Raw genomic sequence first — 17,962 nt, forward strand, 5'->3', positions numbered from 1 at the left:
AAATCCATGCCCCATAGCTCCGTAGGCTTTAGAGTTTCACAGTTAGGGAAGAGGGCAGTAGCCAAATTCTTGTTTGTAGTGATTTTTGTTCGTTATAAGTTTGGTTTGAACATTCAATATAAGTTTTAATCGTTTTAAGATTTATTTATTCATTTATATTACTACCCGATGTATGCTTGTTTGCTATAATTGTTTTTTTCAATTTCTGTTCGTTTTGGGTCTATTTTTTCTTTATGAGTAATTTCTGGTCGTTTTGAGTTTGTATTCTAATAGAAATTCATTTCTGATGGTCTTCAGTTTAATATGGTTCTTTATTTTCCTCTGAATAACTCCTTTTCGGAAAGCTTTTTTTCCAATTAATTTAAAACCTTCCGGGGAAACCCTTTTCCCATTGAAGTATCGAATAATCAGTATAGGATTGTTTTTATAACTGGTCAAAAAGAATGACAATCTTAAACGACATCCATCGACACGTCTTGAATTGGATTGACCATTAGTAATTTTTCATACTTATATCATAATGAGTAGACACCAATTGACTATAAGCTGGAATTTCTAACTGAACTATTTTGAGAGCCCTTATAACTCTTTTCCAGGGATTCTAGAACTCCTTGAGAGCCCTTATAACTCTTCTCCCTATGCTTTCCTTGTACTCCCTTAGATTCCCCATTCATAACAAATGCGCCGTCATAACATTAGGCAACACACAACATCAAATCTACAAAAAAAAACTTTCTATAATTTTACAAATCGAGGTGGATCAGCTTTCGGCGTCTAATATTTGTAGCCGATCAGTTGCTATACTGCTCTTCCATTTGATATCCACCTTGGTAGGATCGCCAATTGCTCTTTTCAAGAAACTTTGTCTGGTCAACAAGAATAGCGTAGTAATTAGCTGATTTTACTCCTGAAATAATATCTTGCCGCGAGGTATTTCCTATCAGTGTAAATGCATTGGTTTGGTATTGAGGACCGCAATAGTGACCAAATCGGCGTTTTAATGTGGCCTTCAGCTTTTCGTCGCCTTTAGATATTTCCTCTATCAATTCAACGAAATTACCCTGGTTTGTGGATGTTTCTGATTCGCCAGAACGACTCGAAGGTTACCCTATGGCCAAGAACGCAAAAAACGAAAAAAATGTACTTTACATGACTTGTATTTTCTTTAACCTCTTGAGACCTGGACCGACTAAAGCCATTCACTAGGCTTCTCGAAATATCAGTGCGAATTGTCTTGAATTGTGCCCCTGCTGACACACAATTCCGATGTGTTTTACTGCCATCATGTTGCTTCAATAGACCTCAACTGTCTTCCACTTACGCCATTTTGCATTGATGGACGCCCTTTTACCAGCAGTTCCCCTAGCCCTTAGAGCCCCACTAGATAAATGGCAGCTAGCCAAACAAAACAAAGAATCAAAGTTTTATGAGTATTTTTCGATTCGCAAATATTAAAGTAATGCGCACTGAAATTATATTGCGAGAACAACACTTTAGTTTTGTAGTGTTCTTTTTTCTTTTTTTTTTCTAGCACCCCGATTTCAGTTTATTCTTAGAAAGTGGTAAGGGTATAACCTCTGCGGTTTTTACGGAGTGTGGACCTTAGACTGGATTGATGAATATAACTGTATTTTGGAAGGCTTCGTAGAAATCTTGCCTGGGGCCAAAAATCTAATGTTTTTACCCATTTCTGTTCGGGATTTTAGCTGAGTTTATCATTCAGTTATCAGCAATTGGGATTGCGGTAGAGAAATTGTATCAGGTGTGCCTCTTAAACTTTAAAAGTTCTCTCATTGCTAAAGAAATTAAGAGTTTATCCTTTGCTCCTTTCTAAATGATGACGTAAGAATTTTTGAACTAAGGCAGATAGATTTTTTTTTTTTCGACGGTAGTCGATATATCTTGATGAGCTGATCAAAGTAATGTCAACCACTTTTTGATAGAAAAATTCCTTCATGAGATATACCAGTTTGAAAGTTTAAAAGGGGTAACAACTTCAGTCAGGTACACACTGAAACCAAAAATTGGCCGATACTAGTTGTGAGACATGTAGGGGAGTGTTAAGCAACAGTCGGCTGTTAGCTCATTATCATATTCGGCAATGAGGGGTTCGCAACTTTTGCTAGTAGGTGTAGCTATTATTTGTTTCCGGTGTATTTAGTGGTAATCAATTTGGTTCCAGTGGTAAGACATGTAGGGGACTTCTAAGTCATAATCGGCTGTTAGGCTACAATAATATTCAACGAAGAGGAGTTTGCAACTTTTGCTAGTTGCAATGAGGGGTTTGCAACTTTTGCGAGTTGGCGTACTTAGTCTTTATTTTAAGATCCTTAGAGATTAACAATTTCAGCGTTTAATCGAAGCGAGGAAACAAAACCAAAGTGTCGCTCTCACAACACTTTACTCGGCGAAGCCGAACAAATGTTGCCGCAACACCTCACATTGTCCGAGCAACGCATATATAGTTTCATTTCGTTAGAAGTGAACCCATATGTTTCTTAAAAATAGGTTAAGCTGGTTGGTGATGAGGGGTCGTAGAGATATCTGAGAGAGATTCTCGACCGCTACTTGAATCTGCAACGGGTTTGGGAATGCAAACTACTGTTTCGTGTTGACCTGGGTCATTTATTGTTCCGCTTGTTTATGAAAGAATATCACAGTTAAGAGAAATCATGCCAGTAGCCCGGCACTTTGAGCACTGACATTATTGCCAGCTTCTTGCACTAAAATTTCTTCATTTTTATTTCGGATTTTCACCGCAATATCTGTCGGTTTTTGTTTGATTACTGACATTCCAAATACCAGTGATGTTCCAAATTCGTCTTCCCGCGGTTTTAAAGCCCATCAACAGTTGATAAATGTCCCCCATATCTGTACCTCATATCCTTTTACTATACCCTTTGTTGCTAAATTCGAACTTTTGAATGTTCCGTCCCCTTGGGTTAGAAAAAATCAGCAGTTGGTCTCTGCCTTCATCCATAGCTTTATCCAGTACCTCTTGGTCCTACAACGGTATTGTATATCACTTAACTAAACCAATTACTGCCCACACATATCCTTTATCATTGTTAAGCCTCAGTTTGCCTGTCACAACTCCATAATGTGCCCCCATGACAAACATCTCTTCTCGTTCTAGGTTGTGAGCTGTTCCCGTCAATAGAAAATAAAGGCCTATTAGAGCTAAATGCACATACTTTCTAGTGCCGTCTCCTAGGCAAGGTTCTAAATGCAAGTAGAAAAAAGGAGCCAGAGGCTAAATGCGAGTGACAGGAAGGCAAACGCATTCCTGTTTTTTCTTTTATTGTGTGGGTTTTTTTCTACTTCATTTCATAGAAAGTTAGCTTAAGAATGACGTACTCACATGCCACCAGTATTATTCTTGTTTACCCTTCCAGCTTAATGTTGGCCAAATGGGGACCACGGAGAATCATCAGAGTGCGATCCCCGTACACATTCTAGCAGAAAACTAGGTTGTGAAATTCCATTTTTCTCACTTTAATCCTCGTCATGTGGTATTTGTACCACCTAATAAGACTTTTATATGAAACTTGAAAAGTATGAGGTAAAAATAACAGTCTTTAAAATGAGTGAAAAGTGAACTTGATCAGACGGGATTCTGACAGGTTCAAGTATTGATCCAAATGATTGCAAAACTAATTAATTCCTATTCAGGGTCATAACACAAATAAAAGAATACATTACCGTGGTCATAGTTGTTTCAGAAAATTCCCCGCGTTCCACTTTATACTCAATGATTTGCCCATTCGGTTTGAGCGGCTCAAACCATACAACGGTTAGACTGGCATTGGTAATATCCTCTGCAACAACATTTGCGGGAGGACTTGGAACTAGAAGAAAAAAGGATATTGCAAAAAAAGGACGGCAGCAAAAAATTCTGATGGATATATGTTGAAAATCGTCCTTTACTAGGTTGCACCTACCGCTTCAAAAAAGGTGGTAATTTAAGATAATTTGCTGTTCATAAGCACTCATAAAACACTAGGAAGAAAGTGGGTTAAGAGGAGATGGGAAGGAGGAGGATAAACCTCTAATTCAAATAATAACTAAAAAAATATGAAGGACAAAAACAAAAAATGGCAGAAACTTCAAAGCCTGTAAAAAAAAAAAAATCCGAGATGATATAGCTGCGAGATATTAAAGGCACAACTTACTGACAACCCCCCCCCCCTCCATGAAGAAGAAGCTAAAATAGGCACGGATATTTAAATCAGGTCGAAATATTTATATTTTTTGCTGGAAATACATATGGATTCTTTATACCTCGAGTCTTAATGATGAAGCGAAAAACAAAAACAACAAAGAAACGATTTCAAAAGCAGTATGGCAGAACACTATGATGCTTGAAACGACAATAAAGGAAACTAGCAGAAAATATATAGGAAACCAATGACGGATAACTCAGAACCACTCATAGGTTCCGAACCTAAATTGAAGTGTCTTTTCATAAACAACAAGTGGCTTTCAATGGCGATGTAAAAGCACACACACACACACAAAAAAAAAGGCCATCGAGCAGCTCTTATAAACCGTACAAGAGAACTAAACCAAAACTTCGAAATATAAGCTAGCAAAATATAGTTTAAGCTCTTCATCCCATTCGCACTCGTTGGCAAATCTTAAACGAAAAATTCTCATCATGAAATACGTCCAAAACAACTCTGTTTTGAGTTTCCAGTATAACCTTATCCTCCTTCGCGATGAGACGTAATTCAGGAAACGTAAAGCCAATCATAATGAAATATGAAGTTTTGGCCAAAGGAATTTACCTTGAATCATGTAAATAGCTTTATTCACAAAAATAGGAGCTCAAAAACAACTCCGATTCATTCATCAGGCTGTCACTCACAAAACTTAATTAAAAAAGATTTGGTTGTAGAAAGGAGTTAATTCTGAGAATTTTACTGCGGGACCTGGTCTTTTTAGACAAAGAAAATTTGAGAGTATTGCTTCAAAGAGAGGGAGAGGGAGAGAGAGAGAGAGAGAGAGAGAGAGAGAGAGAGAGAGAGAGAGAGAGAGAGAGAGAGAGAGAGAGAGAGAGAGAGAGAGAGAGAGAGAGAGAGAGAGAGAGAGAGAGAGAGAGACTCATCTTCCCTGTCAATATGTATTTTTCTGAATACTATAAATAGCAGTTCAACTTACTCCCTTCGGCAGTTGTGTTCATAGCTGGATCACTGATCCTTCCATCATTCCCCCCAGCAGAAGCAGATATCTGGACAATATAATCCGTAGCAGACTCTAGATTTGTTATGACGTAACTGTCTAACATTGAATCCACTTGCTTAGTTTCGTTTTTCCCTTTAAAAATACATAATAAATAATTAATTAATTTGCACATTAAAAAATAAAACAGAGGAGGGGCTCGGTATTAAGTGACCTAATTTGTTATCATTGTTGTGGTTGTTGTTAATCACTTTATATAACCAACTGAACAGAACCGACGGCACGGTTGCGCTTAGTGTAAGACTGGCAATACTACTGGAAACAAGCACGTGATGAAGGTTAAACACTGATCCCAAGGGGTATATATACTTGAAATGGACAGATTTGGGTAGAAGAGCACTTTCATTTGGAATCGGACTAAGAAGCAGAGTTATACGTGGATTATCACTGTTCTCAAGTCACAGTTAAATTCGCCCAACAAAACCCAATGGAGGTGAGAGGCTCTAATTTTACTCAATTTTCCGTATGCTAGAGAAACTTCGTTTCAGAACTTTCATCTCTATAGTCTATCGGCAGGTATATATTCACGATGACAGTATCATCTACTTTCACTGCAAAGGAAATGGTCAGATTTTGCAAACAGTTCGCGAGTTAGTATGTCTATTTATTATTTTGGCAAGTCTACCTGAGGAATGCCATTTGTTTTGGGGCTTTTTCACAGATACACAGTGGAGCACACGTGGTTCCACTATATCGAATAGTTTCATACTGTCAGTCAATAGAGAGAAAATGTTTCTGTATGCATATGATTCCTTCAGTAAGGTAAAGTTGTCCAACTACGGTTATTTTAGCACTGGGATTACCGTTTAGGTCATCTCATGACATGAAGCGTTGTTTAATATAGGACTCAACCATTTCGAACAGATTGGCATTTCGAAGTATGTTCCTAAGCACTTCACTGACCATTAAAATTAGGGATACTAAGTATAATTTAGAATCCACTATATTTTTATGTCCTGGGATAACCAAACATACAAACCTCGCATAAAAATATTTGTCTGGTTCTTACATTCCCTCATTCAAGATTCATTTAATAAAAACAGATTTCATAATTTTAGCCTAGACAGCAATTAATCATGCTATTTTTTACAACGTCAATAAACTACAAGGTAAATATATTACGAATGATTGAATTCACTGACAAAAAGGGACAAAAGAGTGCGCAAAGATCCGTACAGTATCTTAATGGTTCAATTTTATTCCCGCTTCGAGGAGGCAGACACTTTGTACAAAGAGGTGGCAGCAACGAACAATGCTTCTGACTCGCGAGTTGTGAGTGTCCAAACTTGAGGATAAGTTCGTTGCTGCACTCACGGAGAGAGGGCATTTTTAGCAACTTGAGAGCGAATTCATATGAGACATAATTTGCACCAAGAGCTTTCATTTCAGATGCATACTAAATTGGCATAAAAACAGAACTTGGATTTACTAATATCAGAAGGCAACGTCAGCCTGGTGGTAAGGCAGAAAGGAGCACACTAGTACAGAAGGAGCTAAGCAATGTCCACTATGTAGTTGGGCTGGACTGATCTAAGAAGAGGAGAGAGAGTTCGCACATCAGCTTACATGGGGAACTCAATCAAGCTAGGATAAAAGCGGCAAAGCCACAACAAAAGACGCTCCCGGAGTCCCGAACACAGAGGACAATGAAGATGCATCCCTCTTAGATACTATGAAATTGATTAAGACAAATGTAAAAGCCAGTGAGAGGCTCAAAGACAGATGAAAAAAGAATTAGTTATTCAGTAAGTGCCATCCCTCAACCAGCCCCTATTTCCTCAAAATAAGAGCCAGGGAGAATGGAGACTAAACGAAGCCAGAGATTGAATGTGAGTGACAGGAATACTTCATGGATTTTCTAATTTTTTTTTAAGTTTCAAGTATTTCTTCATTTTGACTATTAGCTTTAAATCGTGATTTACATAAAACAGTTTCAATGTTTTTCTTAAGAAAGGATACATAAAACAATATTTCTATTTATTAAAAAGATATTACAACAGATTCTCACTGAATACATGTTTAAGGAAGGGGGAATTCGAGTAAATGACTTCTTTTTTACATCATTGATTACAAATAGTTTCAGTTGTAATGGTAAACCAATATCCCAAGCATAAAACTAGTTTTATACTTAAGACAAGACTGTTATGCACTCGGGACCAAGTTTATTAACTGTGATGCCAGGGTTTCCGTTTTTATTTCTTTTCTAAAATAAGACATAGTCAAATAATACTAAAAAAATTTAAAAAAGTTTACATGATAGAAGTTTAAAATATACTGTATTACAAAAGGAAATGTAAACTAGAAATGTGCGAAGAACTTGCATCTAACTGACAGTAAAACCAGCTGTAAGCTTAACTGTAAAAATTTACTTAAATAGTTTTTTGATAAAAGTAAATCAAGAACTTTGTGATTAATTTAGCAAACTTAGAGGGGGAATGCTTCACTAGGATTACCCAAAATCAAACAAAGTAGCAAAACTAGATACACCCATGTATAGTTAGATTCATTATTTTCATCAATACGAAAAAAATTAATTAAATAAACGTAGACACTACTAAAAAGTCAAATGATCTGTGTGCAGAAACTTTTCAAAAAGTGATGAATAAACTGTTTTGACACCTTTCAGTTTTGTCGAAATTTCTTGAAACCTAGTTATAAAAGATGTTGTGTATCTTGAAATGAGATTTCTAGTATTTGATTTAGGGAAGAATTCTTGGGTTAGGGGGTTGTTGATTTCATTTTTATCCACACAAACGGACTAATTCTCTAAACATTTCACATTCATGGCTTTTAGTGTCACCATAGCCATAATATTGTCAGAATTAAAGTAGGCGCAAAAGTGCAGTCCTAACAAATGTGTACTCGCTAAATTGCCACTTCGTATATTGCCAGGCTATATATTTTGACACTTTGGACTTTGCTATATAAGACAAAGCCGCTAAAGACTGTTCGAGCTTTCGTCGTTACTTGAAATTTGTGCTGAGTTTCCCGTTGTTTTGCAGCAATAAATTCATTTCAAAAAAATATCCTGTTCATTTCCAGCAATTTAACTTTATTTCCGAGTGCTGTTTAGTTGTTGTTGTTTTTTACGTCTTTTTGTTCTAAACATTTTTGCTTAATCCGATTCTTTTTTGTTAGTAAGCAGACAAAAATAATTTTATATTATAAGTGCAGCTAATTTATTTTCCGTTTTCTTTTTAAGCACGTCCAAAAACGAGAAACAACTAAAAAGAAATAGAATCTAAAAAATATAGTCATATCCAAACAAAGAACACAACCAAACATTACAAAAAGTCGAAGTAACAGGTGGGAATAGCTTGAAAAATGAGTTGGGGTCACTATTTTTCGATTTATCCATGACGAAAGGAGAGATTTCACACCAGGTGTCCCTGAAATTTTCCACATGTCCCCTAGTCTCCATGTGTGCTGACAAAAGCATCAGGTAATATTTGAAGAATGTTCGAAAAGCCACATCGTTGATTCTGTCTAAACAACGTCAGTTCCAGAGGGTCAATGAAATTAGAGAACGGCAAAAAAATAAATAAAAATAGAATACCTGAGCATTCTCCAAAATAGATATTGAAGGGACAATAATAAATATTGAAATGATCTATGTAAGCTGTTGAATCAGCACATTCCAACTTCCATCGTATACTCAGAGAAGTATTGCTGACACCATTAATCTCAAATTCTGTTATTTTATCAAGCACTGAAAAAGAAAAGTAAAAGAATTATCTCTTATAAAAGATTATCAGGGTTACATCCACACGGAATCATGTAATTGGGCAAGTCCGCTGCAGACTACTTTTGTTGATACTAATTGTTCTCTCAATTAATCATAAGCTAAACATTAGCGTGACGAAGAGGTTAAGGCAACACCCAGCCCCTCCGCATAGAGGATAATTTCCATTCACTAAGTTTTTCACGTCACTTTTTTTATTTGAAAAACCAATTTTTTTTTTTTTAATGTGGTTGTCTTAAATCCCTATTCTTCCCACGTGACTACTAGATGTTCCAAGGGCGCAAATATTTTAATGCTTAAAAAAGGTAAGCGTTTTCTAGAAATTTGAATTAAGCAGAACTCAAATAGAACAGGTAGGCGCATAGAATAGCTACACTTATAGAAAGAGGAGCCCAGGGATTCTCCCTATTTAAATCTCGGCTCCGTTTTTACAACTTTTTCCATAATATCAAGTACTTCCATACAAATCACCTACTTTTTTTTCATTAATTCGATTTTGAACCACCCCAAAAAACATTTCTTCCTTAGAAAAATTAAATCATGCAAATGTGGACCATGAGCAGACTTTGTGTGTGTGTGACTGATCAGGCCCAGGACCCTTCCGAAATCTGATTATTCTTGTATTCCCCTATCAGCAGGGAAAATCTGACTATTTTTCTATTTCTGGCATTTTATCGAAATCATTCTCCCTTCTGCTCCCGAGATAAGTTCCTGATAATGAGTCTGTTAACAATACGCTCACTATCTATTCGTGAATCATCATTCATAAATCTACTTTGCATCCATAAATAATATTCAACGCCCGAAGAGTAAGGCCTTCAAATAAAAAATACAAACAAAAAGGAATTAAACCATAAAAAATGAAAGAAGAGATAAGTTTTGCACAATCTGAAAAAATATAATTGCGTAACGTGCTTAGTTATTTCTAAAACATAATTATACCTGCGATTTACCTCGGAACAACTGAGGGAATAAAACAAAAAGACTTAATATTATGCAATTGTATAACAAGCTGTGAGTTGCATAACCAAAGAACAAAATCAATATCCTATCGACTCCCATTAAAAGACGGCTTTAAGCTGTTCCTAGGCAGAGGGAAGAGGATGGATGCAGTGACAGTTCTGACCTCTCTTACGCCAGGGGCAAAAATCTTTTCCCCAAAAATTAGCAGGCCATATTTTTGGTATTTTCATTTGTTAACAAAATTTTCCCTTTATTTAAATCTGACTTTCTCATCCTCAGCCAATTATTCCTTTCCACGTGATTGCGTCTAACTCTTCGCGTTCTATTCTCATTACTGCTAAACCATTAAACTGAAAGTTTTCAGTCCATACTTCAAGCCGTTCCTAAGATAATGGTGATACACGCTTTTGACAACCTGCATGCACATAGCATGTTTGGATCCTTTTTAACTTTTTAAATTATCACCTCGATATCCTTAGCCTTAGTAGTAGTCGCTACAGAAGCAGCAGTTGTAGTAGCAGTGGCTGTTATGGTAATAGTAGTAACAATAGTAACAGCAGGAGCAATACTAGTAACAGTATTAGTAGTGTGCGAATATTTCATATTTGGTCAATTGATTACCCCACCCCATCATTCCCTGAAGGTTCAAACTTAATACCTTCAGTCACTTCTGAACTAAGTCCTTTTGACAACCTGTATACACATAACGTGTTCTGATTTAGTCGAATACTTCCCTCAACGTTATCTGAAGGCTTCACCTGAATGTCCTTGGTTTTTTTTAGCACTAAAGGTCAAACACACCCCCTATTCCCAATAACAAAAACTACATGTAAACAATTGGCGAGTTGCACAGCTTACTGGCAATACCCCGCGGACTGTGGGTGGCGGGTGTTATATACCCAGAAACGCAGTCTCTAGACCTTTCAACTATGCTGACTAAAATGGCTATCACAAAATTTTGATTGGATTTGTTTGGGGAATTAATGTGCGCGGGAGGGGAGCTTGTTGCCGTCCATTACTTATGACTTTTAAAAAAGGCGCAAAACTTTCGATTCCCAGTCGAATGCTTTCTTTCCGGAGTTTCTATGATAACTTCTTATATACGAAGTGCCTTGAGGAACTATATATATATATATATATATATATATATATATACTAGCTGTTGGGGTGGCGCTTCGCGCCACCCCAACACCTAGTTGGTGGGGGCGCTTCGCGCCCCCCCCAAGCCCCCCCGCGCGCGTAAGTCGTTACGCGCCATAATAGTTACGCGCCATTGTAGTTGTGTCCCTATGTCCCACCTGTGAATATAGATATATATATATATATGGTTTTAACTACGTAAAACTTGCGAATATACAACATTCTTTGCTGTCCCATTGTCTTTGCATATAAATAGATTGTCAGGTTATCCCCCTGTTTCCCCCGGTGTCCCCGTTGTAGTTGTGTCCCTGTGTCCCGGTCGTCATTTATATTCCCTGTGTCCCGGGTCCCGGTCATCATTTGTATCCCGGTGTCCCGGTCTGTATATACATTCGTTTTTTAGTTTTGTTTTTCTCCTTTATTTTTTTCCTTTTTTTTTCTTTTTTAGCTTATTTAGATTTTTAGATTTTTTAGTTTTTTTTATTAGTTTTTAGTTTTTATTTCTTTTTAGTTTTTTTGTCCCGGTCGTCATTTATATCCCCCTGTTTCCCCCGGTGTCCCCGTTGTAGTTATGTCCCTGTGTCCCGGTCGTTATTTATATTCCCTGTGTCCCGGTCGTCATTTGTATCCCGGTGTACCGGTCTGTATATACATTCGTTTTTTAGTTTTGTTTTTCTCCTTTATTTTTTTCCTTTTTTTTTCTTTTTTAGTTTATTTAGATTTTTAGTTTTTTTAGTTTTTTTATTAGTTTTTAGTTTTTTTTTCTTTTTAGTTTTTTTTGTAGTTTTTACCTTCTTTTTAGTTTTGTTAATTTTTTTTTTTACTTGTGTCCTGGTCGTCATTTATACTCCCTGTGTCCCGGTGCTTTGTTGATTGCTAATCGAACATTCCTTTTGTCCTGGTCGCTTTCTCTTTGAGTGTCGTCATTTATTTTTTTCTTTTTTAGTTCTTTTAGTTTTTACCTTTTTTAGTTTTTTTTTAGTTTTTAGTTTTTTTAGTTTTTTACCTTTTTTTAGTTTTTTTAGTTTTTTAGCTTTTTTATTTTTTTTATTAGTTTTTAGTTTTTTTGTAGTTTTTGCCTTTTTTTTTAGTTTTTTGTCCTGGTCGCTTTCTCTTTGAGTGTCGTCATTTATTAGTTTTTTCCTTTTTTTTTAGTTTTTTATTGGTTTTTACCTTTATTTTAGCTTATTTTTCAGTTTTTTCCTTTTTTTTATTTTTTTTTTATTTTTTATTTTTTTAGTTTTTTACCTTTTTTTAGTTTTTTTAGTTTTTTTAGTTTTTTTAGTTTTTTAGCTTTTTTACTTTTTTTATTAGTTTTTAGTTTTTTTTGTAGTTTTTGCCTTTTTTTAGATTTTTCAGTTTTTTTTTTAGTTTTTTATTGGTTTTTACCTTTATAGTTTTTTTAGTTTTTTAGCTTTTTTATTTTTTTTATTAGTTTTTAGTTTTTTTTGTAGTTTTTGCCTTTTTTTAGTTTTTTCAGTTTTGACGTCACCTAATCCAGTTTTTTCAGGTGACGTCACCTGACACATCCATCCACACATCCACAGACAGACAACTTATTTTTATATATATAGAAGATATATATATATATATATATATATATATATATATATATACTAGCTGTTGGGGTGGCGCTTCGCGCCACCCCAACACCTAGTTGGTGGGGGCGCTTCGCGCCCCCCCCAAGCCCCCCCGCGCGCGTAAGTCGTTACGCGCCATAATAGTTACGCGCCATTGTAGTTGTGTCCCTATGTCCCACCTGTGAATATAGATATATATATATATATATGGTTTTAACTACGTAAAACTTGCGAATATACAACATTCTTTGCTGTCCCATTGTCTTTGCATATAAATAGATTGTCAGGTTATCCCCCTGTTTCCCCCGGTGTCCCCGTTGTAGTTGTGTCCCTGTGTCCCGGTCGTCATTTATATTCCCTGTGTCCCGGGTCCCGGTCATCATTTGTATCCCGGTGTCCCGGTCTGTATATACATTCGTTTTTTAGTTTTGTTTTTCTCCTTTATTTTTTTCCTTTTTTTTTTCTTTTTTAGCTTATTTAGATTTTTAGATTTTTTAGTTTTTTTTATTAGTTTTTAGTTTTTATTTCTTTTTAGTTTTTTTGTCCCGGTCGTCATTTATATCCCCCTGTTTCCCCCGGTGTCCCCGTTGTAGTTGTGTCCCTGTGTCCCGGTCGTTATTTATATTCCCTGTGTCCCGGTCGTCATTTGTATCCCGGTGTACCGGTCTGTATATACATTCGTTTTTTAGTTTTGTTTTTCTCCTTTATTTTTTTCCTTTTTTTTTCTTTTTTAGTTTATTTAGATTTTTAGATTTTTTAGTTTTTTTATTAGTTTTTAGTTTTTTTTTCTTTTTAGTTTTTTTGTAGTTTTTACCTTCTTTTTAGTTTTGTTAATTTTTTTTTTACTTGTGTCCTGGTCGTCATTTATACTCCCTGTGTCCCGGTGCTTTGTTGATTGCTAATCGAACATTCCTTTTGTCCTGGTCGCTTTCTCTTTGAGTGTCGTCATTTATTTTTTTCTTTTTTAGTTCTTTTAGTTTTTACCTTTTTTAGTTTTTTTTTAGTTTTTAGTTTTTTTAGTTTTTTACCTTTTTTTAGTTTTTTTAGTTTTTTAGCTTTTTTATTTTTTTTATTAGTTTTTAGTTTTTTTGTAGTTTTTGCCTTTTTTTTTAGTTTTTTGTCCTGGTCGCTTTCTCTTTGAGTGTCGTCATTTATTAGTTTTTTCCTTTTTTTTTTTTAGTTTTTTATTGGTTTTTACCTTTATTTTAGCTTATTTTTCAGTTTTTTCCTTTTTTTTAGTTTTTTTTTATTTTTTATTTTTTTTAGTTTTTTACCTTTTTTTAGTTTTTTTAGTTTTTTTAGTTTTTTAGCTTTTTTACTTTTTTTATTAGTTTTTAGTTTTTTTTTGTAGTTTTTGCCTTTTTTTAGTTTTTTCAGTTTTTTTTTTAGTTTTTTATTGGTTTTTACCTTTATAGTTTTTTTAGTTTTTTAGCTTTTTTATTTTTTTTATTAGTTTTTAGTTTTTTTGTAGTTTTTGCCTTTTTTTAGTTTTTTCAGTTTTGACGTCACCTAATCCAGTTTTTTCAGGTGACGTCACCTGACACATCCATCCACACATCCATCCACACATCCATCCACAGACAACTTATTTTTATATATATAGATATATATATATATATATATATATATATATATATATATATATATATATATAGATATATCAATTATACATTGTGCCCTCGTCGCTTTTTACTTAGGCGGTACAATTGCATTGCCTATGAAAAATATCGAACTGAGGGATTCAAAAACCTAACCAATCAAGTATATAAAACAAAATGGAGCAAATAAGAACTTTTAGATTTTGATGTGCCAGTCAGCTAGTGAAAATAATGTCCATGATTCTTAGACCTTTGAGCTTTTGAGCATAAGCTTTGTCCCTAACCATATTTAGTACAGATTTGCTCAAATCAGCTTACGAAGAAATGATTTAGCATTCAATAGAAGTTTTTTTTATGGTGTGTTAATCTTTACTTTCAGGGAATGTCCTTAAGCATTTGTAAAAGAGCAAGTTAAGTTCTTTCGCATCAAATCTCAACAAGTTAAACTTGAAACGCCATTGTAACTTAACGGTTCAAATTTGATCAAAACCTTTTCAGACCACAGCCATTAAATGTTCAGAGGCCAAATTAGTTAAGTTCGCAAAACTAACAGAGGAGAAAGTTCCCTTTTTTCATTTCAATATTTCAGCCAACACTTAAAAAAAAATATTTCTGGACTAACTTTTTTTTGTATTTACTCATGCTTTTGAGAATGAACTAAAGTACATTTTAAGTACACACTTTAGGTAAATTTTAGAAAAGACTACGTGCAATCAGCTTCTAAGAAAATGAGCTTGCTTTAACAGGCAAGATTCTTATTTATTTTTACTTGTATTAGCTTCTATCGTTTGTGAATACTCTCTGGATGATACTAAGTCAATTCTGTCCTTTGTTCTATGACGCTAAGATCTACTTAAAAAAAAAAAAAGGAATAAGACAATTATGGACCTGAACAACCCGAAATCCATTAAGGGATTGCCAGGCAATGAAAATGATACTTACCGTTGTTTGAGAGTATAGTACAAGCTGCCCATCGCATTCCACTTGATATTCCTGCCAAGAATGAAGAAATAGCAAACTGATAAATTGCTTCTCTGTTTGGAAAGTTGACTCGAATAGATGTTTGATCAGAGGGTACATATGTCCAGTTAAGCGTTCCCTGAAAAATCAAAATGTAGCTCAAGTGAACTTAACGTTTTACATAACAAAATAAACATACTTTCATGACCCTATTAAGGAGTCTGTTTGTCTTATTATCTATAATGTAAGAATTGTGTAGAATTTATTGACAGCACACACAGCCACAAAATCCCAAATAAAATACGCGCTTACGGAATCTACGAAATATCGATGGAAAAAGTGGAATTCTACTTAAAATGTCATATTTACCCTTTCATTACAATATCTACCCCAAATCACCAAATAGTACTGCTAAATATTCCAATTTTCAGTTCAACACCAATGAGTCGACATTCCCAAATTTTGATAGACCCAGATCTGCGACTTTTTATGTCTGTGGTAGTGGGCATTAGTACTTTTTGTTGTAAGGGTTTTGGACAAAACCATTAAGATGGAAAAAGCTGCCAGGTTTTTGCGGTCATGTACTTGGACCATGAGACTTTTGGGGCACCTAGTGGCCTAGGAAATATTCTACTGAATTTGAAACGCTATCTACGGACTTTCTACGGAAAACTTCCAACATTTAACGGACTAAAAAAAGGAGCTAGTGGAAACACTAGAGCCAGCGTGAGTGAAACTAAGTCAGAATTACTTAAAAAATATCAACTCATAAAAACTCAATATTACAAATAAAATACACATGTTTTTAGATCCTACTAAGGAACGTTTTTGGTCCTTATATTGATAACCATTTACATATATCTATATATATAAAAATAAGTTGTCTGTGTGTGGATCTGTGGATGGATCAGGTGACGTCATGTTTGTTCGCATATGACGTCTGAATTATTTCACACTAATACAAAAGAAGAAAAAAACTAAAAAAGGTAAAAACTACAAAAAAAAAACTAAAAAGAAAAAAAACTAAAAAAGCTAAAAAACTAAAAAAAACTGAAAAAAGGTAAAAATCTAATAACTAAAAAAAAACTGAAAAAAATAAAAAAAGGCAAAAACTACAAAAAAAATAAAAACTAATAAAAAAACTAAAAAAGCTAAAAAACTAAAAAAACTAAAAAAACTAAAAAAAGGTAAAAAACTAAAAAAAACTAAAAACTAAAAAAGAAAAAAACTAAAAAAAAGGAAAAAACTGAAAAATAAAAGAGAAAAAGAAAACTAAAAAAATATGAATAAATATATATAAAAATAAGTTGTTTGTGGGTTATGTCTGTCTGTCTGTCTGTCGAGTGACGTCGTGTTTGTCCGCATATGACGTCTGAATTATTTCACACTAATACAAAAGAAGAAAAAAAACTAAAAAAGGTAAAAACTACAAAAAAAACTAAAAAGAAAAAAAACTAAAAAAGCTAAAAAACTAAAAAAAACTAAAAAAGGTAAAAAACTAAAAAAAACTGAAAAAACTAAAAAAAGGCAAAAACTAAAAAAAAACTAAAAACTAATAAAAAAACTAAAAAAGCTAAAAAACTAAAAAAACTAAAAAAACTAAAAAAAGGTAAAAACAAAAAAAAAAACTAAAAACTAAAAAAGAAAAAACTAAAAAAAAGGAAAAAACTGAAAAATAAGAGAAAAAGAAAACTAAAAAAATATTAATAAATATAAAAAATATAAATATAAATATAATATAAATTAGCAATCAACAAAGCACCGAGACACAAATGACGACCGGGACACAGGGAGTATAAATGACGACCAGGACATAAGTAAAAAAAAAACTAAAAAAACTAAAAAAATGGTAAAAACTACAAAAAAACTAAAAACTAATAAAAAAACTAAAAAATCTAAAAATCTAAATAAACTAAAAAAGAAAAAAAAGAAAAAAGGAAAAAAATAAAGGAGAAAAACAAAACTAAAAAACGAATGTATATACAGACCGGGACACCGGGATACAAATGACGACCGGGACACAGGGAATATAAATGACGACCGGGACACAGGGACACAACTACAATGGGGACGCCGGGGGGCACAGGGGGATATAAATGACGACCGGGACACCGGGACACAAGGAATATAAATGACGCCCGGGACACTAAAAGAGAAATCACAGACTGGAACACCGGGACACAAATGACGACCGGGACACAGGGAATATAAATGACGATCGGGACACAGGGACATAACTACAAAGGGGACGCCGGGGTGCACAGGGGGATATATAAATGACGATGGCGACTCAGGGAATGGTCGATTAGCAATCACCATCAACAAAGCTCAAGGGTAATCATTAGAATCATGAGGTATAGATCTGAATACGGATTGTTTTCCCATGGACCATTATATGTTGCATGTTCAAGAGTCGGTAAACCTGACAATCTATTTATATGCACAGACAATGGGACAGCAAAGAATGTTGTATATTCGCAAGTTTTACGTAGTTAAAAACATATATATATATATATATATATATATATATATATATATATATATATATATATATATATATATATATATATATATATATATATCTATATATATAAAAATAAGTTGTCTGTGGATGGATGGATGGATGGATGTGTGGATGGATGTGTCAGGTGACGTCACCTGAAAAAACTGGATTAGGTGACGTCAAAACTGAAAAAACTAAAAAAAGGCAAAAACTACAAAAAAAACTAAAAACTAAT

General features: G+C 34.3%; 1 protein-coding gene across 1 annotated transcript; it reads right to left on the reverse strand.

The window, feature by feature from the left end:
• Window positions 1-3,657: 3,657 nt before the first annotated feature.
• Window positions 3,658-15,383, reverse strand: LOC136025762 (ephrin type-A receptor 5-like). The gene is made up of 4 exons (XM_065701749.1): window positions 15,207-15,383; window positions 8,798-8,950; window positions 5,161-5,316; window positions 3,658-3,848 (listed from the first exon to the last, which is right to left on the reverse strand). Exons 1-4 carry the CDS (start codon window positions 15,241-15,243, stop codon window positions 3,658-3,660), a joined length of 537 nt encoding a protein of 178 aa, XP_065557821.1. The 5' UTR covers window positions 15,244-15,383.
• Between the last annotated feature and the right edge of the window lie 2,579 nt (window positions 15,384-17,962).

This window comes from Artemia franciscana, chromosome 4, assembly GCF_032884065.1.
Source record: "Artemia franciscana chromosome 4, ASM3288406v1, whole genome shotgun sequence".
In the NCBI taxonomy this organism is placed as follows: domain Eukaryota; kingdom Metazoa; phylum Arthropoda; class Branchiopoda; order Anostraca; family Artemiidae; genus Artemia; species Artemia franciscana.